The following is a 22808-nucleotide window of genomic DNA, read 5'->3' on the forward strand; positions in this document are numbered from 1 at the left end:
ATCTCTCAGCAGCCTTTGATGCTGTCAACCATAATACCCTTCTAAGCCAGCTGTGAGGGTTCAGGGCCTAGTGGTACTGTAATGTTATGATTTTTCTTTTTTATGTGGTTGGCTCCATTTGGTTAGGAAAGATCAAGTCCCCAGGTGCTCTGATGTAGGGTGCTGCAGGGCTTGGCCCTTTCCTCTTTAATATTTAACTTCTACATGAAGCTACTGGGAGAGGTCATCCATCAGTATGGAATGAGGTAACATAAATATTCCGATGATACTCAATTATAAGTTTTCATCCTAGCCTGATCAGGAAATGTGGGCAAAGTTCTGTCCTAGTGTCTGGTGGCTGTTATGGTTTGCATGGGGAGAAACAGACAAATTGAATCTTAGTAAGAGAATTGCTGACTGATTCTAGAGGAAGAGTGGGTAAAGGCCTTGACCAGGAGAACCTTTGCACGGTGCTATCATCTTTGTCAGTTGGGGCCTTCCTGGAATGGGAATCTTTTTCCTGACATTCACTCATGCCATTGTCACTTCATGTTTAGACAACTTGACCTATGCAGAGCACACCTTGAAGACTATTCAGAAACTCCAGCTGGTTCTAAATGCAGTGGCTTAGGTGGTAATGGGTTTGACTCAATTTAGTCATACAATACCACTATGGTGGGAAGTGCATTCCAAATGCAATTCAAGGTGCACTTTAAAAAAAACTTTTAGAAGCCTATATGATTTAGGACCTGGGTGTCTGTGAGATTGCCTGCTCTGGGTGGATTCTGTGTTTCCATTGAGAACTTTGAGGGAAGATGTGATGCACATCCCACTTGTATTGAATGTTGATATAAGGAGCCCCAAGGTTGAGCCATGTTGAGTCCCCTGCTCTGGACCAGCCTGGAGTTCAGGACAGCCCCTTCTCTGTTAATATCCCAAAGAGTACTGGGGTCTTGGGTTTTCTGCAGGGCTTTTAATGGTGGAATGGGATTGTGATTGTATCAAGCAAAGTGGTGCCTGGAAATTCATTGAGGAGAAGAAGAACTGGGGATTCAGATTTGTATCATTTTGTGAATGGTTATTGGTGGTTTATGTATTTATGTTGCCTTAACCTGAATTTCAGTATGTAGGAATTGTAAGCCACCCAGAATCTGATCGATTGGAGTGATGTGAAAGCCTGAATAAATAAATCTTAGTCCGATTGCCTGCCATCTAACTACAAAAAGTATCTAGAATGCTGTAGGAACAATATTCTAGGCTGGGCAAGGGCAGCTTTTTGTGGCTGTGGACGTTACTTATTTGGAAAGCTGAGAGCCACAGTGTCAAAGAATGATGATGCAAAGAGGGGAAGCCCCACCTCCCACCTTTGTTATCCTTGCTCAGGAGTTAAGTTGGGATTCATTCTTTCTTTCTTTCTTTCTTTCTTTCTTTCTTTCTTTCTTTCTTTCTTTCTTTTTCTTTCTTTCTTTCTTTCTTTCTTTCTTTCTTTCCTATAGCCACCCACCTCAACCAAGTGACTCTGGGTGGTGGACAATTCTAAAACTATTAAAGCAATTACGAAACAATACAAAAATAAATATACTTGGCACCTGAGAAAATTATTGTAATAATTATCAGTATAGCTAAGAAACAGGGCCCTTAACACATTCAGGGCCCCAGGCCTGGGCACATAGCTAGGTCTTCAAGGCCTTACGAAAGGCCAACAGGGTCGGGGCCATCCTAATCTCTAGAGGGAGAATGTTCCAGAGGGCAGGGACCATAGAAGAGAAGGCCCATCTCCTGGTCCCTGTCAGCCGACATTCCTTGGCTGACAGAACCTGCAGCATGCCCAACCTGCCAGACTGAATTGGATGGGTAGAATCTATTGGGAGAAGACAATTCCTTAGGTAACCTGTCCCAAGCCATGCAGGGTTTTAAAGGTGACAACCAGCACCTTGAATTATACCCAGAAACACACTGGTAACCAACACAGCTCACACAGTAGTGGTGTTACATGTGTTGCATATCTGACACCATATTCTCCTTCATTTTATTCAGTACAGAAGAACTTTTTTTTTTTTGTAATTCTTAGAGAAATGTATTTGAGAAACCTCTACTAGATTAGCAAAGGTCCCAAGTGGATTGTAGTAAAAAGAAGAGAAGAATGGTAACTTAGTTGTCAGAGCACTTCACTAAGTTTCTGGGAACATCTCTAGTTCACTATCAAGTGGTAATGCATGACCTTTTTGATTTCTGCAACCAATTATAGTAATAGGCAATAGTTGTCTAAATGGTTAAATTGGTTGAAGTTGCTTGTCTTCTTCCTAAACAGCAAATGTGTGTATTTCTATCATACCTATATTATATGTGGCTCTGAGTCAGGTAGTCTTTTATAAGATCCCAAGATCCAGGGGAATCCAGTTATTCAGGCTGAGCTAAATAGTCAGTCTGGAAGAAAATACTGTAGAAGCAAAATAGCTGCCTTTCGAGCAAAAAAGCTTTCACTGAGAGCAGAACAAACCAGACGTTGCCAAGCAAAAATGGAGAGCATGGATTTGGTGAACTTTCTCGGTGTTGAAAGCGACCTGGGGCAAAATAGACAAGAGGGTGTTTCGTAGAACTCTCAGATGCCCCAACAGATTGAAAGTCCTGTCCCTGGGTCATGTTATTTTGGGGCTACTATAAATAGTTATTGGCATGTGCAGTGTGGCATTCTGGCAATGGCCTCCTACCTCTGTGTAGGAAAGAAGCAGATTTATAATTTGAGTGTTGCCATTTGTTTGAGGAACTATCCTTGCTTTGCTCTTCAAATGCCTATCAGGAAGTTCCCTTATCTTTGGTTAACTGCCCTTTGGTGTTGGATTCCAGGGGTCTTTCTCCTGCTTTGGGTTTCAGGACCTGTGTATGCGGCCACCTCCTCTGGGGTCACCTTTAAATCTTGATCTTTGCAGACATCTCTATGAGCATTCTGGGTTTCACACCATGTGAAATCCCAGGAGGAGGCTGAATGACCTTGCCTACACTGCAGGGTTACTGCTGAGGGCCAAGCAATTTCAGGTGTGACTCCTTTGCAGTAGGAACAGGGAGGAAATGTAGCAGCTGTGAACAGAGGTGGCAAGACTTTTACTGGAGAGTGCTGGAGACACCTGGATTGGCCTTCTCCTGAAAAGTCCCAAGACCTTGTCACTGTCAAATTCTGAAGTCTCCGGTGTGGGCTGGGCTCTGGGATGTTGAGGTCCATGTTGTGTTTTAGTTGTGGCTTTCTGCTTGCCTGCTTGAAGTGCTGCAGATCCTGCAAGAGTAATAAGGGTTGTGGGCTGATTTGAATGGTCTCCAGACTCTCTGGATCTGCCTTGAAAGGAAAGGGCATCTGTTTGCTGAAATTTAATAAATAGCTCTGAGGGGTTGTAAAAAGGCCCAGAAGAGAAGATGATCAGAAAAAAAAATATTGCCATTCCTAGCGGTTCCACTATAGAATTAAGGAAAACTATTTAAAAAATGAGGCAAATACATATATTATGTGAAGAGTAATATCTTTTAGGCTTAATACAAAACTTGATGAGTCAAGTACCAGTTGATAGGTAACCCTACCAGGGTCTAAATAACAAAACAAAACCTGGTGAGATGTAACTATCTTTTCAGATGGAGAGAATGAAGACTTAATTTGTTCTGCTTGCTGCTCATTGGCAACTGAAAGAAGACACAGATCACTGCCTGTCCTGCTTACAAATCTTTCAAGCTGCCAGAAAGCAATTTTGATTTTTTGGGGGGGCTACCACGCTGGGTGGATTGAAGACTGATCTTTTGGAAGTGAGGAGCAGCCCTTTTTAGCAAACTGTCCCAGCTAACATTGGCCCTTTGTTGAGAGAATTATTGAGTAGTTGCTGCTATTCCTTGAGGGGAATCTTATGGGGCTCTCTTGTTCCAGTAGCTTTTCAAATGGTGCTGTGTGGTTACACCTCTGTGAGGGCATCCGCCTGGCGTGTGTTTTCAACAGGCATACCTCCAAGGATGTCTGTTTCATAAAATCTTGGGGCACTGAAGTGACAGCACATTGCACTTGAGGAGAGATAAAGTAAAAAAAGTAAAGTTTCAGTCAAGCTGCTTGATTTCTGGTGACTACATGGAAACATTCATGGTTTGATTTCCCAGTCCAGGCTATATTCTTTGATTTCCTGATGGTCTCCTATCAAAATGCTAACAGGGTTTCTGGATAGCTTTTTTTGAGATTAGCCACAATCAACTAGGTGCTGCCATTCTGGGGTGGGGGTGTCACCTTTAAATCATGCCCTCTGTTTTGAGGCACAAGGAACTGCTGGAGGCCAACTACTGTATGCAGTACAGTTCTGTGCTTGGAAAATTGGGTGGCATGCACAAGCTGAAACTTAAGCCAGATACTTAAGAAGTAGTACTTGTGAATAGTTGAAAGAAGATCAGTGAGTAGGTATTAAAAATAACTAAACTCTTAAAAGACTTCAAAGGAAAGTCTGGGCTAGAAAAAGCTCTGAATAGAGGTTAACATTACTCAGTGCCTTATTTTTCTAAATAACTCATTATATAACATCTTGAAATTCTTATAGAAGCAAGAGAAGTATAAAAGGATTGGAAGGAAGTGAATTCTAGAATAAAACAGTTAAAAGTACACCAGTTGAAATAATTTTTAAGTAAAACTTTGCACTTAGTACTATTTCTTAGAGCTTTTATCTCCAAAAATAAGTGGGTCACAAGCAGAGCTAGCAAATGTCCTGACTTGTGGCTAATCCCTGGTGTACATAAATATATGCACTTTGTAAGGAGTCTACATGATTTGCATCTTTAAATAGTGGATGCTGATTCCATTCAAATAACCCAATTCTGTGCATTCTATTAATTATGTGACAAAATAGATTTCTACAAATAAAACTTTTCCAGTTATAAGGACAGCATTAAAAGAATGTCCAGTCCATATCTTTATGAATCCTCTGCTCCTGACATCATTTCACCCTGGTTTTTATTGGTTTTCACTTCTTGCTTTGATTCCCATGGCTTGGAGAAGTCCTTGTGGAGCTCTTTGCGGTCTGCCTGGGTCTTTTCCATTAAACTGGCCACCCTCCCACCCCAGAAGTCCTGATCTTACTTCACTTCCTTTGTGAGACCTCTCCATTTATTCCTCTCTAGATTCTTTAATCAGATAAATTGCAAGAAACTGGTTTAATGTTCAGGAAGAAATCCTTCATATAAGCTTATTAATGCCATTGAAGTAGCAAACACTATATGATTGGTTAGACCATGCCCGGCTGTTAATGGGTTTTTATTTTTGTATTTTGTCTTTTTATTTTTTTTATTTCAAGCTGCCTAGAGTCATGTAAAAGTGAGATGGGCAGCTATATAACTCAAGTAAGTAAGTAAGTAAGTAAACAAAATAAACATACTTTGGATTCTTAGATATTAAGAGAATAATCTGCAGGAGTGGAGGGGGAGATAAAAGCAGTTGGAACAGTGAAAGTAAAGTAGGCCTGAGGCAGACTTATATAAGACCAGAATAGGTCTTACTAGGGGTAAAGGCTACTCTGCTTCTGAAAACATACATGCCACCTGTTACTATCCCTAGCTGTACTAACTGGACCCTGCAGGCTCCTTAGGGCAGAGCACACCCAGGAAGGAAATGGAGTCCAAGAGACACGGGGTAATCCAAATGGGCTCTTCTGTTCTGCAGTACTACTTTTCCACCACTTCTGTCTTCATTCCTTTGTAGGGGGAGGTTAACAGAGTCAAGTTAGTTTAGTTTAGTTTAATCTTACATTTTTGAGTTGGGAGATATCTGTTTCTTTTCTTATCCTTATGCAAGGCTTCCATTGTTTTAAAAAGGAAACATTGCCTTCTATACCTTATTTTACCTTTTTCTTTTCCTCCCTGTAACAGTGTCATGTGTTTCCTGATATTTCTGTGGCTTTTAAGCAATTATGTCCCTAAACTTTGCCAATGCCTGTCCAATTGTTTGAAGCATTAATTGCCACTGGCTTAACTGGCCTGTTTCCTCGACATTGAACACCTGGATGTTCATACAGTTTAGGCTAGGCAGCCTCCTATAGAGAGGCACATTTTGCATCTCTGTGACACTCTTATAATTCTTCATGTTACCCGTTGTTAAAAAATGAAGTGTTCAAGGGCACATCTGACAGCTGGACTTAAAATAGAATGTTTCCCATGTTCTCGTGCTAAACTCTGGCTTCCATACTGAGTGGTGTTTAGTCCAGCTCATCAGGGCTGGCAGAGTCTTTTGTGCCTTTCCTGCTGCCTTGCTTGAGTTTGCAGGCTCCATGTCTTGGCAGCCTCTTGCAGTTAACAAAACTGCCCAGCATTCTAAGCTATTGATGTTGGAAAATTATTTTGCCGATCACTCAAATCACAATTTCCTATTAAATTTAGAAGTGCAGACAGGGTTGGAACCCAGATATGACTGCTGAAAAGGGAAGCCCCGAGTTTCACAGAAAGGCAGACAGACTGTCTGGGCCACACAAAGGACCAAGCCAGCTCTCTATCCGTAGAAAGCAGAGTTTCAGTTGGCAGAGGATCAAAGAATGGGATGAAGAGGGAAAACATCAGGTGCCCTGCTAGAACCCTAAAGAGGAGGAGGAGGAGGATGCCCTGCAACTTTTTGTTGCAAGTCCCGGTGGCTGGCGTAAGTTCTAAAACTAGGCAGGCTGCTATGAGATGACCTCTGACTTGAGCTGTTGACATTCAGGCCACGTGAGCTGCTCTTTGTAAGTTTTCTGCTCTGTGAAATGGCCATTGGTGCCTGCAAGGTAGGATGCATTCAGAGTTTCTTACAGGCAGTGCTCTGTAATTTGGCTGTTTTTATCTCCTAAACATTGACAGATTGAGGGCCGCAACACTGTGTGTGCTTTCTCCTCTGCAGTACGATGCTGTTCCTATCCAGCCCAGTGTGGTTTTATGTTCCTGCTCATCTCCATCAATGGTGAGGAACCAGGTGGATTCCAGCCTTCAACCTGTTGCTGCTGCCTGTGGCAGCCGACAGGAACTGAATATGGAGAGCACCTTGCAACAACCTCCACAACCTCGAAAGAAGCGCCCTGAGGACTTTAAGTTTGGGAAGATTCTTGGGGAAGGATCTTTTTCCACAGTGAGTATCTGCAGCAGGCATTTGTCTTTGACCCGCAGTAGTAATGCAAGGTTGTAGGCCTTATGAGGTGTGCTGCTGCTGTTGCTGCTTCTCTTGAGGCCTCTGCAGTTGGTGACATGTCTCCTTACATCATTAACTCCCTGATCTTCAGCACGTGTTCCTTAGGCAGGTTTTGGTTTTCTCCCTTGCTTCCCATTCCTATTTTTCCCTCACAAAGCATTGCACGTTTCTTTAGACTCCTGATTTCTGTGAATCCCTATAAGATTTTGGATCCTGTCTTCTCTTGAGCATACAAAACACTCTGAGAAGAACTCTGTGAGACTGGCTGAGCAGTCTGGGTGGGACTCATCAATGGATAGCAACTGGCTGAATTAACTTCCTATTTTTCCTTCCTCATTTTTGTAAGCATGGCGTGTCTGCTTGTATACTCATCCAGGCTTGCACTGCTGACGCCCTCCAGATGCTCAACCTCACCAAACAGACTTCAGCAAGGCTTTGGTGTGCTTAATACCTTTGTTGGCTGTACTGGCCCTGATTAGGACAGGCCTCCAGATAGGTGTTCCTGGGGCTCCACAAGAATGGACAGAATATTCCACATTCTTGCATCTTAGTGCTTGTCACATGCTCAGAATGTAACCAGATTTCTCTTTCCCTTAAAAACAGGTTGTCTTGGCCAGAGAATTGACCACTTCCCGAGAATATGCCAGTGAGTATCACTTTCTTCTTTGGATGTGGTTTGTGGATAACCCTCCGCAAGTTCTTACCTGATATTCTTGTAAGGCATAACTATTGCACCTGGCCAAGCAGGGGTGTTGGTTTCATGGATTTAGATCCAAATGTGTAGTAACTTGTTTGTTGTTTAAAAGTTAAAATTCTAGAGAAGCGTCACATCATAAAAGAGAACAAGGTTCCCTATGTGACCAGGGAGAGAGATGTGATGTCCCGCCTGGATCACCCTTTCTTTGTGAAGCTCTACTTCACATTTCAGGATGAAGAAAAGCTCTGTATCCTTTCTAATGCTTGACTTGGCAGTCAAAATTGTGGGCAAAAGTGGAACAATGTGTTTTGCAACTATGGTTGAAATTGAACCAGAATTCTGAATGTGTGCACTGAATACTAAAACTTAAAAACTTCTTGGTGCTTTTAAGGCCGGAATGGGCATCCTAAGATTTCAGAGCCACCTCTGACTTAGCTGCAGAAAATTGATGTTACAAGTTTCTGCAATGGGAGATATTAAAAAATAAAATATTGCCTCTAATTAGTTTTAAAAACCTAACCCCCTCCCCTAGACATCTAGGACAGTGCCTTAAAGTGGTTGCCTTGCCCATTTTTTATTATCAGCATACCCATTTTGGCTTCCAGCCACTATTAATTGATCTGTCCATGAGCTGACCAGTAAAACTCCTTCCTCTATACAAGTTTTGGCTTCTGTGCTGTCTTTTTTTCAATCACATGGCTTTCTCTTTAGTGTTGTCTCCAAATAAGTGTTTGTGTTGTCTGTCTAGATCATCCAGTAGAAATAATTCTTAACTTGGCATTCAGATTTTGGTCTCAGTTATGCTAAAAATGGAGAGCTTCTAAAATACATCCGAAAGATTGGTTCGTTTGATGAGACATGTACTAGGTTTTATACTGCTGAAATTGTGGCTGCATTAGAGTACTTGCATGGAAAGGGAATTATCCATAGGTAATGTATTTGAATTAATGCATTTCCTGATTCATTCTGCTGCCACTTACCTTTTGCTATTTTTCTGTCACGTGACTGTATAAGCAAAAGGTTCTGCAGGAAGTGGCCTTTGGGAGCAATCTTCCCAGCTGTTGCTGGCTGAGATTTCTACTGCAGTGAGTTCTGAGCCTCTGAACTTTCTCTTCTGGTTCAGTGTTGCATAGCCCCTTCTGCCAAAAGGCACATCTATGCTTTTGAAACTGAGTGGAGCAAAAATGTTGGGAGGATCTTCTCTACCATTGCTTTTGCTTTCTTGAAGATTAAGCTCTTCAACCTTTTCTGCTTGCCTGCCGCAACAAACAAAACTCGTATTTAAAGGATTTGTCTCATTTTTGTTTGTTTGTGCCCAGAGTGCATGAGTGGCAGCAGTAGATAAATACAGAGCTTGCAGGATGCTGGTTTATCCCTGCCACCACAGTCCCCTGTGGAGCTCTATCCTGAATTACATTACTTATCTTGCTTAGGCATGGCAAATGAGATAGTAAATAAATAAGATAAAACTGATCTTGCTTATGCGTTGAGAGACACAGCCACATTCTCAGTTCAATTTTGTCTTTTTTTTTTTTTTTATTATTTATTTTTATGTTATTATTTTATTTTTATCCCTGTGAATCCCCTCCTTCTTTATGCCATATCACAATCCCCTAATACTCTTCCCCTCTCCCCCGAACTCTGTTGGATGACTTGTTTATGAAATAAATGTAATAAGCAAACAATGCTGATGTTATTTGTTATTTCAAACTTCATTTATATCTATAGGATACATGAATTTCACAAAGCTGTGATTTAGTAGCATTCCTAGTTGGATTACTGCAACTTGCTTGACATGGGGCTGCCCTTAAAGATCATTCAAAAATTATAACTGGTCCAGAATGTGGTGGCGCATGCAGGTCTGGGTGCTCCACAGATTGCCCGTATTACACCACTGCTGTGCGAGCTGCACTGGCTTCCAGTTTTTTTCTGGGTGCAATTCAAGGTGCTGATTATCACCTTTAAAGCTCTAAATGGCATGGGACCAGCTTGTTTGCAGGCCTGCCTCTCCATAAGGGTATCTGCGTGTCTCACCAGATCAGGTAGGGTGGGCAGGCTCCAGGTCCCTTCTTTTGAATGTTGTCATCTAGTGGGACCTGGGAAGCATGCCTTCTACATCCTGTAGTTACTCCTGCCCTGTGGAATACCCTTCTTTCAATGATGGAATGCTGATGAGTATTGCCCTGGGCGCCTGGAGTTTTGTTTTTTGTTTTTTACTTTTTTTTATTATTTTGTGAGCTGCCCAGGGTTGTGGTTCATAATATGGATGGCTAAATAAATAAACTTTTTGTAAAAATTTAGAAAAAAGAGAGCTTTTTCACAGAGATTGAAATTATCATTTTGGACAAAAATATTAAATAGATATATCATCTTCTTTTTCCTTAGATATGTTTTTAGGTGTGCTGGTTGGTTTTTTTAAGTCCTTTGTAGGACTTTGTCTTTTTGAAAATGGTTCAGCCCCTGGATGAGAAAAACCTCTCTGCAGGTGTTTAAAATAGCTGATCTTTTTTCAGGCTTTCTCACAAGCCTAAAAATAAGTAGTGCTGCTGCTAAAGTTCATCATGATTGATGATTGCATGCTGCCATTGTCAACTCCTAGTGATCACATGGATAGATTTTCTGGCGGGTAGTCTGTGCCCAGCCTGGTCCTTCAGATCTCCCAATGGTGCACCTACCACCGCTGTAATTGAGTCCATCCATCCTGTTGCTGGTCATCCCCTTCTCTTTCCTTCCACTTTTGTTAGCATTAGAGCCTTCTCCAGAACACTAGTTCTTTGCATAATATGTCCGAGTAGGATAATGTGACCTGCTCATTTATGTCTCGAGTGAGAAAACTCTTTTTATTCGGCCTCTTCAAAATCGAACTTCGCTTCCATGGAGTATCACAGAAAAACTATTGCCTGCACAATTCTGATCTTTATAGATATAGTCACATCCTGGCATCTGAAGATCTGTTCCAAGGCCTTCATAGTCGTTTCTAAATGCTCTCCATGTACAGCTTTAATCTGCATTGGATAATCCAAAATATTTTGCTAGCATGTAAAATTAATGACAATAATTTGCACTCTGTTAAGTTCTCCTTTCTTTGTTATTGGTATATAGATTGACATCTTCCAGTCTGTTGGCCACTGTGTCACTCTGGATTTGCTGGCATAGCTTAGTTAGAACTTTTACCGATTCTTCTTCTGTGCATATTTCTGTAGATATTCCATCAATTCTTGTAGCTTTCTGATTTGGTAATGACCAGAGTGCCGATCTTACTTCATCTTGTAATACTAGAGGTTCTTGTAAGTAGGGAATATAATCTAAGGTATCTTGGATGTTGACTGTATCAATTTCAGTATACTCCTTCCAACTTTGTTTGATTTTGAAATCAGTTACTGCGTGTTCATTGGCATCCTTGAGTTTACTAATTCAGGATTGGGGCCTCCTCAGTTTGAAGCTGTATTAGGAGAGCCAGTTTGGTGTAATGGTTTAGGCATCAGACTAGACCATAAGTTCTAGTCCTGCTTTAGACCCAAAAGCCCACTGAGTAACCTTGGGCCAATCACTCTCTCTCAGCCCTAGGAAGAAGGCAATGGCAAACCACTTGAAAAAAATGCTACGAAGAAAACTGCAGGAACTAACACAGTCACCAGGAGGCAATACTGTCTAAAAGGCACAAAACAGAAACAGAAAGAAAAAAAAATTGCATTAGGTTTAATGAGTGGATTCTTTAAAGCAGCAACATCTTTTTCATACCAAGAATACTAGACTAAGTAGTAGTACTTCCAAGTCATTTTCAAAACAGGTACAACTGTACTTTCTTATTCCAGTTTTTGGTTTCTTTTTGTCCTGCAATACAACTTTTTAAAATGGAATTTACTGTTAGAATAATTTGAGCCCTAGGCCCTCAATGCCTACTAAATCTTTTTCTACTCTGATTTGCCTCTCACTTTATTCTAACGTGAGCTCACTGATGCTACTGCAACAATATGCAACAATTCCTTTGTTGATTTCACTTTCAACACTGGGCACTGCACGTACAGCTAAAAGTTTCCCTGGGGTGGAAGGGATGGTCAGTTCATGGGCCTGACCTATAACCACTTTGCTTTTTCTAGGGATCTGAAGCCAGAGAACATCTTGCTAAATGGAGAGATGCATATTCAGATTACAGACTTTGGGACAGCAAAAATACTGTCTGCAGATAGCAAACAAGGTGTGTGTAATTCACCTTTCATTCCATGAATCGCTAGCACTGCCTTGAGAAGTACCCTTACTTGCCTCTTTATTTCTTCTTTTAGCGCGGGCGAACTCCTTTGTAGGGACAGCACAATATGTGTCTCCAGAGCTGTTAACAGAAAAATCTGCCTGCAAGAGGTGAGCTCTCTGTGTGTGTTGAAATGATTTCATGAGTTTCTTTGAGCTGTCCTAAGGAGATGACTTTGAGCTCTTTCTACCCTATCTTATTCTCCAAGCTTTTTTCAGTACTTTGCATTGTCTTTATTGAAATTTTGACCAGTGGGGGTCCAGCAGATGAAAAAGGATCCTGAAATTGATTTATTGAGAGTTTTTAAACTCATAAACATTATTTGTTCAATATAATGTCCCAGCGCAACCTTTGCTGTGCCCAGATATGAGAGAATAATTATTTCATCTTTTTTTCTGCAGGGTGGTAACATTTATTCATATTTATTGTGAGAGGTTCTTACGGATAACATTGTTTTGTAATGAGACTCAATAAAAGATCAATAATATTACATTTCAAAGCACAGCTAAGAGCCAGTTGTTAAAACTAAACTGAGTTTCTTAAAATTTACAGCCAATATCTTCTTACTAACTTAGACCTCTTCTAAACAGAACTGTTTGGAAAGAACTGGAAAGCTTTTTTTTCAATCATTTTTCCTACTTATATTACCAATATGTTGTCTGTTAGCTGTTTTTAGTTTAAATTTTAAATGGTGACCGTAAAATGTTGCAAACCACTCTGAGAAAACTGTGCTTTGAAAGAGTTCATTGCATTTTTTTTAATGAAATACATGTTTAAAACCAATTCACACTGCAACGCTATAGCTGTTCCTTTCCTTGGAATCACTTTAAGATTATTCATTGGGTGCTTACTGAAGCTCCTCTATGCTGCCTCCATTCTTCCTCTGGGCATAGTGTGGAAGCGTGATGTAGGTCTGGTCCTTTATAGTCACTGGTTGTCAAAGCCACTTTGCCAGGAATGTCTCTGACAGAAGTGGAAGCTCTGTGGAAATGTGTCCTACATCTGATTGTTTTTGCTGTTGAATGTAGACATGATGATACGTAGCTTATACAATATTAATTCCTGTGCTTTGTTTCTTCCCTTTGCCCATCTTGCTGATGAAGTTCTGATCTGTGGGCTCTTGGCTGCATCATATACCAGCTTGTAGCAGGGTTACCACCATTCCGAGCTGGGTAAGGCAATGCCCTGAATTGTACCAAGGTTCCAGGTTTTAGAAAGGGTTTCCCAAGTATCCTTCTTTCATGATTTGAAACCAAATGCTCATACAGCAGGGTGCTAAAAATGTGCCTCCACCTAAAGTCCACATCCCCTGGAATCCCCGCTGTGGGAAGCCGAGGAGAAATAGGGAGGTGTTGGAATTTCTGACTACAGAAATCGTGCCATGTCTCTGCTTAATAATGCTCCCAGGGTAGTTTTCCTGCTCTTGTTTGACTCTGGCTCTCATTCCCTTAAGAGAGGTAGAGGCATTGAATGTGAGAAAGAAGTGTAACTTACTCATGGAGCATCTAAAGATAGTCTAGCCATTGCTCTCCGTAGTTGCAGCTGAAGCTGCCCTTCTGTTCCTCTTGTATTAAACAGATGCTGCCAATTTGTTTGATTCTGGCTAATCATTGCTTAAGGCTTGACATTTGCTAACTGAGGCTTGTTGAGGGCTACAGTTGGTTGGGTTCACACAATTCTAAAACTTATTCGTTTATAGACCACAGTGGTTTTCATATATTACATTAAGCCACAAGGTGTTACTTAATGTGGGTTGACTTCTGGAGACAACCATGGCTTAAACAGAACGTATGGATCCAGCCAATATCTAGTTGGATGCATTCAATGCATATTTGCATCAACTTTGGCCTAGTCACTGCAGTATAATGTCCTCAATTTTCTTTGAAGAAACATGGAGAACATTTCCCTGCTGATCTAGAAATAGTTCCCCACCTATTGTGTAACAAGATGATGGATGTATTTTTTTTCTTTACCTATGATTTTGCATAGATGTGACACTGTTTTTTCTTTTTGCAGAAATGAATATCTTATATTTCAAAAGATAATCAAATTGGAATATGAATTCCCAGAGAAGTTCTTTCCCAAGGCAAAAGATCTTGTAGAAAAGCTTCTGGTAAATAAATGTTATTGTCCAAAAAATAAAACAAATGTAAAAAATTTAGCTGATGTGTTCTCCACCACCCCATCCCCCATTGATTTGGGTTTGATTATCGTCAGAGCTTCCTCTCCAGCACGTCCTTTTTCACAGTTTTAATGCTTTTTCACAAGCTTTAATCAAGTCCATAATTTTCAATCTGTTACTGTTTTGTTTTCTTTCAAGCAACTGGGCTTTCTGCCCATTCCTTACTCCTTTGGCAAACTGGCTTTGAAATATGCTTTAATGGTAGCCAATGTGGAGGTGCTCCTCTCCAGCCAGAGGGACTCTTTGCTTGTCCAGAACGTCAAGGCTGCAGTGCTGTCTCCTCTGAGTGGTGGGCACATGCCAGCCATCCAGTTAAGGCTTTAACAACACAGTTGCAGTATATGCTAGTTTATAGGTGAGCTGCACCAAAGTGTTCGCAGTGAATTCCAGTCCTCGCTCTTTTCTTCTTGCGGATCTGCCTCCTTCCATCTTTGAACTGGCTGTTGCTCTCACTTGCTTCAGGGTAGTATTGAACATTCCTCAGTTATTTCTTATACTAGGAAGGAAAATAGCTTTTTTAAGAATTCCTGTAATAGCAAAGGCACAGACTGAAGATGACAAGATAAATGTTTTCAACTTAATAAATATGTGCCTATCAAGTAGAACCAAGGACTTCTTGGATGGAGAACCCAGGGTAAAGGTAAAGGTTTCCCTTGACGTAAAGTCCAGTCGTGTCCGACTCTAGGGGGCGGTGCTCATCTCCGTTTCTAAGCCTTGGAGCCGGCGTTGTCCGTAAGGACCCGTCCGTGGTCATGTGGCCAGCATGACGACACGGAACGCCGTTACCTTCCCGCCGAAGCGGTACCTATTGATCTACTCACATTTGCATGTTTTCGAACTGCTAGGTGAGCAGGAGCTGGGACTAGCAACGGGAGCTCATCCTGCCGTGCGGTTTCGAACCGCCGACCTTCCGATCGGCAGCTCAGCGGTTTAACCCGCAGCGCCACCGCGTCCCTCATGGAGAACCCAAGTAGAGATTAAATCATGAGAATAAGCAGGGCCTACACTTTGGTTGTTTTTGTATAGCCATGTTAAATCAGTTTCTTACCAAAGATAATTAGAGAAGGGAAATGTAGGAGGCAGCAGGAGATGGAGAAAACCAATCTGGCTGGCTAGCTGGACTGGAGAATCTTCTGTGAAGTGGAGTTACAATAGGCAGATTAATCTTTCTTTTTGGAGGAAGATTAATGCTACCTAATGTTTTGGCCACAGATTCATTTATCAGAATCCATTTAAAGCTGTTGGGGAAGGGAAGAAACATCTGTTTCTTAGAGCTCTCTTTGGGTAGATAAAGCTACCGTAGTCCTTTCCTGAAATGTTCTGGAGCGCTTAAACATTTAAGTAGGATAGAAAAAAATACTCTTTTACACATGGTCCTCAGGTTATAACCACTTGTTCAGTGACCATTCAAAAATGCAATGGTGCTGAAGGAGGAGGACTTATGGCTAGTCGTCAGAGTTCTGGCCATCTCAGTGTCCCTGCGGTCACGTGATCGTGATTTCTGATGTTCCCTGCCGGCTTCCCACATCAATGGGGAAGCTGGCAGGAAGTCGGAAGTTGCAGTCACAAGGTCCTCGCTTAATGACCCACACGTCCCTTGCTTAACAACTGCAACCAGAACTGCTGTCCCTAACCCTAACCCTAAGGTCATGTGACGTCACACTTTATGACTGTATAAAAGTATAATCAGTTCATTGCAACTCTCCCATTCCAATTCTTTTTATCAAGTCTTCCACCCTCACCCTAACCATAATGAATTCTAGATTTAGAGTGTACAAGAAGACTTGTGCCTACTGATTATAATACTGAAAAACATGGAGTCCAGGTAAGAGGAGGAGGTTCTTGAGGGTTCTTGGGGCTCACAGGCTTGAAACGAAGCATCCTGTGGTCCATGGGTATTAAGGGATGGTACCTTCAAGGCTGGAGAGATGCCTGCTCCCCTTATGGAAAGCCAGCGCTGTGCAGATGACAACCTGCTGGCTGGAGTCACAATCACTTCCAGGCAACTGGCCTGTCTCTCCAGCCACAGTTGTGGCCTTTTAGCTGGACTTCGAGCTTTTCAAGCTTTTTATTAATTCCCTCATTTTTTTATGAGGCTTTGAACCTGGCCTTTGTAATACTGGATTTCTTACTACCTCCTGAAGCACAGTATCATCCCCACTAGGTAGGCAAGACCAGGAAATCAACTCCCCAGGAAGACTAAAAGTATTTTTAATGAGATTGTCTATAATAGCAGAATCTTGTAAGTCTGATTGTGCTGGACCTCCTCCTCTTTCTGCAGTCCAGTGAATTAAGGAGGCATCTGCCTGAGCTGCTTCCTAATGTTATCTGGATGTTCTGGACTTTCAAAATGCTTCAGCCCTTTTGCCTAAGCAACAGCTCCTGCATATCTCTGTCAAAGTCATCCTCCTCATTCTTTACATCTAGGCATGATTAAATAACAGCTGTTAGGGAGCAATAGTGAAAGAGGACTCTCATCCATGCTAACAATGCTAAACCAAATAGGCCATTGTCAGGCAAGGCCTGTTTAAATGCAGTGATCTTCTAGATGTTGATATCAGTGAGGGAAACAGCCTAACCAATAAGTATGAAAACAGTATACAAAAAACACAAATTGTTAGAGCAAAGTTGCTGTGTATAATTTTGAAACAGTACAAAATAAATACCCAGATTTTTGACCAAGGACTTTTTCAATGGAAAGTAGAGTGTTCTTTGTTATCCACTGACAACCTATTAGACACACAACCAAAATTAAGCAATCTATAATGCAAATGCATGTTCAGTGCAGGAATCCACTAACCCATCCCAGGTGGCTATCCAGTCTCTATTTGAAAATCTCCCTTGTTCTGGATAAATTGCTTCACTGTTTAACACTTCTAAGCACTGGAAAATTCATCCAGATATTCAACCTGGATATATTTTTTTTTAATTTCAACCTGCTGATCCTTGTTCTGCCCTTGTTTTCAACTGAGAACAGGTTCACCCCTCTTGCACATGACAACATTTCACAGAAGTCTGTAGACTTCTCTGATATCTTAATTTATTTTTTGCAAGCTATACATGACTAATTGCCTAACTGTGGAACTGTTCCTCACAGGCCTTGATTTTCAGTCCTCTTAAATATCCCAGTACATTCCTCTGTTACTTCTCAGTACATGAAAAACAAGGAACGGCGCTCCTTTATAGTTAGGAATGGTATAGGAAGAAGAGTACTTGGCTACAATGCAATCAGTGATCAAGTAATATCAATTATTTTGTAGACCCTTTAATATGACAATCTTTCAAGTTTATGCTCCAATCGCTGATGCAGAAGAAGAGATTAATGAGTTTCTTGATTAAGTCCAATTGAAATTGACAGAACATCCTTGAATGCCAAAGTTGGAATTATTAAGGAGGAAAATATAGTTGTATTGTATAGCTTAGGAAACTGAAATGAGGCAGGAGAACAAATTCTCATTTTCTGCCACTTGTGATTTCTTCATTGCAAATGCTGTCTTCAAACAACTAGAGCAACACTTGTATACATGGAAATCACCAGATGGAGTACATAGAAATCAAATGGATATATTACTGCTAAAAGAAGGTGGAGTTGCTCAGTTATAGCATCAAAGATGTGACCAGGTGCTGACCATGGAACTGCTCATGTGCAAGTTCCAAATTAAGCTAAAGAAGAAAATGAACCTGTTTCCACAATATGACCTTTAGTATATACCCACCATTTTCAGGGTGAACATTAGGAATTGCTTTGAAGCCCTGAACCTCATTGATAGTGAACCAGAGGAACTGTGGAATGAACTTTTCAGGAGTTGTGAAAAGAGGCTGTGAAATACGAAAAAAACAGGAGAGAGCAAAGTGGATGTCAGAACAAACTCTGGAAATTGCCGAGAAAGACAAAACACTTAGGAAGGAACTTAACAAAAGAGTTTCAGAGAGCTATTTGAGAAGACAAGAAGCAGTATTTCAACAACATCTGTAAAGACATTAAAGGTAGAAGCAGACATGGAAAAACCAAGGAAAGTCTTTCAAAAGATCTCCAAACTCAGAAGGAAGTTCCAACGAATTGTATGTTAAAGGATGTCAGTGGACAAATACTGATTCAAAGGAGGTCAAACAAACATGGAAGGAGTATACTGAAATACTGCATATTAGAGAAGTCAGCATCCAAGATATCTTAGAAGAAATTAGATCACTCCAGTTATTACCAGTTAGATAATACCAGTACAGGAACTGATAGAATATCCACAGAAATATGGAAAGCAACAGAAGATGAATCAGTAAAGGTTCTAATCAATCTATGCCAGCAAATCTGGAGAAGGACACAGTGGCCAGCATATTGGAAGAGGTCAATCTATTGTCCATTCCAGTACCAAAGAAAGGAGACTTAACAGAGTATGCAAATTATTATACAATATCCTTAATTTCACATGCTAGCAAAATAATGCTTAGGATCATCCAACACAGCCTTACATGGAGAGGGAGATGCTAGATGTTTCAGTTGGCTTTAGGAAAGGTCGAGGAACATGAGACATTATTGCTGATGCACGCTGGATAATTGTGAAAGCCAAAGAAGACCAAAAAGTCAGTACGTGCTTCATTGATTACAGAAAGGCCTTCAGTTGTGTCAATCAAGTCAAGCTGTGGAATGTGCTTAGAAAAATGGGAATCCCAGAACATCTCATTATTGTAACATGAAACCTATATAAAGATCAGGGAGCTACACTCCTGAACTTAGCAAAAGAGACTGGCTGCAGATTCCCAAAGGAGTGAGACAAGGCTGTATACTCTCCCATTATTTATTCAACCTGTATGTAGAATATATACAGTATTAAGGGGAAGTTGGATTGGAAGAAGATGAGTGGGGTTTTAAAACTGGGGGAAGAAACATCAATGACCTGCAGTATGCTGATGGCACTACTATGATAGCCAAAAATGTGAAGGATCTGCAAGCCCTAGTACTAAAAGTCAAAGAGCACAGTGAAAAAATGGGACTAAAATTAAACCAAAAAAAAAGAGACCAAACTAATGACAGCAGGTAGAACCACCAGCCTTAGAATTGGCAATGAAGATATGCAAGTGGTGGAGAGCTTCTGCCTTTTAGGATCAACCATCAACAGTAAAGGAACAAGCAGTCAAGAAATACGCTGTAGACTAGCACTTGGTAGAGCAGCCATGAAGGCCTTGGAAAAGATATTCAGAAGCTGGTATGTGTCTCTGCCTACAAAGATCAAAATCATGCAAGTCATGGTATTCCCTGTGACACTCGATGGAAGCGAAAGTTGGACTTTAAAGAATCAGGATAGGAAGAGTATTGACACCTTTGGTATCAGAGAAGACTCCTGAGAATACCATGGAAAACCAAGAAAACAAACTGATGGACATTGAACAAATCAACCCAGAGTTATCACTTGAGGCACAAATGACCAGGCTCAAATTATCCTACTTTGGATGCATTATGTGAAGACCCAGCTCTCTGGAAAAGGCTCTAATGCTGGGAGAGGACAACTAGCAGCAAGGTGGATGGACTCAGTTACAATGGTGATGAGTACACCGTTGGGAGACTTGAAAGAACAGGTTAGGGATAAATTGCCATGGAGAAAATCTATCTATGTGGTTGCTAGGAGTTGAAAAATGACTTGATGGCACATGATCAATCCAAAGAGTTAGGGTTTTGCATAATGCGTCCAAAGTAGGCTCCAGCTTCCCTTAACATATATTCCACGAATGTGTTGCATAAATAAGGGGAGAGTACGCAGCCTTGTCTCACTCCTTTGCCAGCCTGGAGCCAGTCTGTTTCACCACGTTCTGTCCGTATTGTGGCTTCCTGACCTGTCTATAAGTTTCTCATGAGGACAATGAGATGTTCTGGGATTTCTACTTTTCTCAGCACTTTCCACAGCTAGATGTGATGGACACAATCAAAGGCTTTTCTATAAGCGATGAAGCACATACTGACTTCCTTGTGGTATTCTTTGGCTTTCTCAATTATCCAGTACAATTATCAGCAATAATGTCTCGTGTTCCTTGGCCTTGAACATCTGGCATCTCTTTTTCTATGTTGGGCTCTAATCTGCATTGGATGATTCTAAGCATTATTTTGCTAGGATGTGAAATCAGCTCTTCCTCAGTAGCATGTTGAGTGCCATCTGACCTGAGGTGCCCATCATCCAGCACTGTATTGCCAATCATTTTATATTTTCTATCCTTGTGGTTTTCTTGGTAAAAATACAGAAGTGGTTTACCATCGCCTTTTCCTGCACAGTATGAATTGATGCCTTTGCCATTGTCAGTAAAGTGATCCTCTGCCTCCAGCATCTTACTGTATCACTGCTGCTCAATATAGGTGCCTTCTTACTTTACCTGGGCAGCTGGGATGACCTTCATGCCTTGGGTGACCCTGCTGGGAATATATATTCTTGGCCTACACTCCCGACATTCTTTGCTCATCCCTCCCAGGAGAACACCCCTGTCACAATGAGGCAGCATAGCAGGACTTGGGAGGGCTAGAGAAGGCTCTAATGTGGAAAAGGTGGAAGGAACCTGCAGCAAGGTAGATAGACTCAGTTACTCTGGAGATGAATGCACGGTTGGAGAACCTGAAAACCAGATTGACAACAGATCATCATGGAGGAAATCTATCTATGTGGTCACTAAATCGACATCAACTTGATGGTACAAGTCAAGATTCCTCTGAACCCTCTCCAGCTTCTTCATGGTCCTCAAAGTGCAGTTTTAATATGGCCCTAGATTGCATTGATTTTTTTAGTTGCATCACATTGCTTGCTTACATTCAACTGGTGAACTACAAGGACAGGAGGACTCTGTTGTACTTCCCAAACCTGCTAATGTCAGACCAAACCCCAAGTCCTGTACCTATGCGTTTAATTTTTTTTTTTTTAGAGTGCTTTTATGCCATTTCAGAACCTCACACTTGTCACTCTTGAAGATCATCCTGTTAGGATTTGTTCCAATGTTCAGTCCTATAAAGGTCATTTTGAATTGTTTTATTGTCTAAGGTTTTAGCCAACCCCTAGCTTGGTGGCATCTGAAAAATCAATAAGCATCCTTTCCGTTTAGCCACCTAAATCATTTATAAAAGAGTGAGTGGCTTAGCTCTGAGGATGGAGCTCTCAGAAGTAATTCCCTAGGCTGATGCAGTATCATGTACACGTACTCTGGGTGCGATTGTTCATCCATCCATCTATCTTCTATCCGGCCTTTATTATTTTTTATAAATCTCAAGGTGGCGAACATACTTAATACTCCTTCCTCCTCTTATTTTCCCCACAACAACAACCCTGTGAGGTGAGTTGGGCTGAGAGAGAGGGACTGGCCCAAGGTCACCCAGCCGGCTTTCACGCCTAAGGCGGGAGTAGAACTCTCAGTCTTCTGGTTTCTAGCCTGTTGCCTTAACCACTAGACCAAACTGGCTCTGCAAATCAACTGGATTACACTATGCTGTAACATGTATTTATCCACCTTGTCTACAAGGGTATCATGAGAGAAGTTGACAAACGTTTTACAGAGATGGCATTATGCCCTCATCACCTAATGGTTGGATTATTGCAATGTGCTATACAAAGGGCTGCCCTTGAAGACCATTTGAAAGTTACAACTGGCCCTGCTGGCAGTGATGGGCATGTGTCAGTATGCCCATGTGTCCTCACTGCTCTGCAAGCTGCACTTGTTGCCATTGAGCTGGATGCAATTCCAGGTGCTAGTTATCACCTATAAAGCCCTACATGGCATAGGGCTTGGTTATTTGAGGAACTGCCAATCCATGGTTTTTATCCATCTGGTAAGATCAGGCAGAATTAGCGCACTACAGATTCCATCTAGCAGCATCCAGGAAGCATGCCTTCTGGAATAGCATCCCTCTAGAAGTCCGTGTGGCTCCCGCCCAGTGTTGTTCTAGAAGTCTTTAAAAACCAGGCTGTTGAGCCCCTGTTGGATGTATTTTGTGAAGTGTTTGGAATTTGTGTCCAGATAGGGTTTTTTTTTCTCGTTTACTATTTGTTTTTATTTTTTATAGTGTAAGCTACCCAACGTTTTTTGGAATCAAGCAGCTTTAATTCTAATAAATTCAAATGAATAAACAAATCCCCCAACTCCAGATCACATTGCTACTATTGTGAGACCAAAACTAGATGTAGCATGTGAGCCACTTTGTGAGTTGAGCCCTTGATAACCTGGGTATGGTGTATTGCTGTCATGGTGTCCATGAATTTCCAAGCTGCCTCCAATTCCAGGCTCAAGGAAGGCAAATCGACGTCTCTCAGTACCATAAATCTGGGGAACTCTACTGCCAATCCAGCCACAGTATCAAACAGCTCAGGCAGGGAGGTGGTTGTACATTAAGCAGGGTAGCATAACAGTGGAGAAGACTGTTTTTGTTGTTCCCTGTGGCAATGAAAGTTCTTTCTGTTGTTGGGAGGGTTACAATCATAGAACTATCTCAGGTGTTACAAAACTCTTCCTGGTTCGTTCATTCTTTCCTGCCATCTGTCTCAAAGTATTTCCTTCTCCCATTGGGATGCCTTTT

General features: G+C 41.4%; 1 protein-coding gene across 4 annotated transcripts in view; it reads left to right on the top strand.

The window, feature by feature from the left end:
- The window catches only part of PDPK1 (3-phosphoinositide dependent protein kinase 1), a 62125-nt gene that overhangs the window by 21429 nt on the left and 17888 nt on the right, over positions 1-22808 (top strand). For 3 of the 4 annotated variants that reach the window (XM_063315208.1, XM_063315212.1, XM_063315211.1), the window contains exons 2-9: positions 6857-7081; positions 7745-7787; positions 7948-8085; positions 8624-8768; positions 11939-12036; positions 12122-12197; positions 13191-13259; positions 14104-14200. In XM_063315208.1, the coding sequence (XP_063171278.1) occupies positions 6857-7081; positions 7745-7787; positions 7948-8085; positions 8624-8768; positions 11939-12036; positions 12122-12197; positions 13191-13259; positions 14104-14200 (891 nt within the window). Of the gene's footprint in view, positions 1-6355; positions 6744-6856; positions 7082-7744; positions 7788-7947; positions 8086-8623; positions 8769-11938; positions 12037-12121; positions 12198-13190; positions 13260-14103; positions 14201-22808 lie in introns of those variants that run through there. The other variant, XM_063315209.1, reaches the window with a different exon arrangement.

This window comes from Candoia aspera, chromosome 14 (assembly GCF_035149785.1).
Source record: "Candoia aspera isolate rCanAsp1 chromosome 14, rCanAsp1.hap2, whole genome shotgun sequence".
Taxonomy (NCBI): domain Eukaryota; kingdom Metazoa; phylum Chordata; class Lepidosauria; order Squamata; family Boidae; genus Candoia; species Candoia aspera.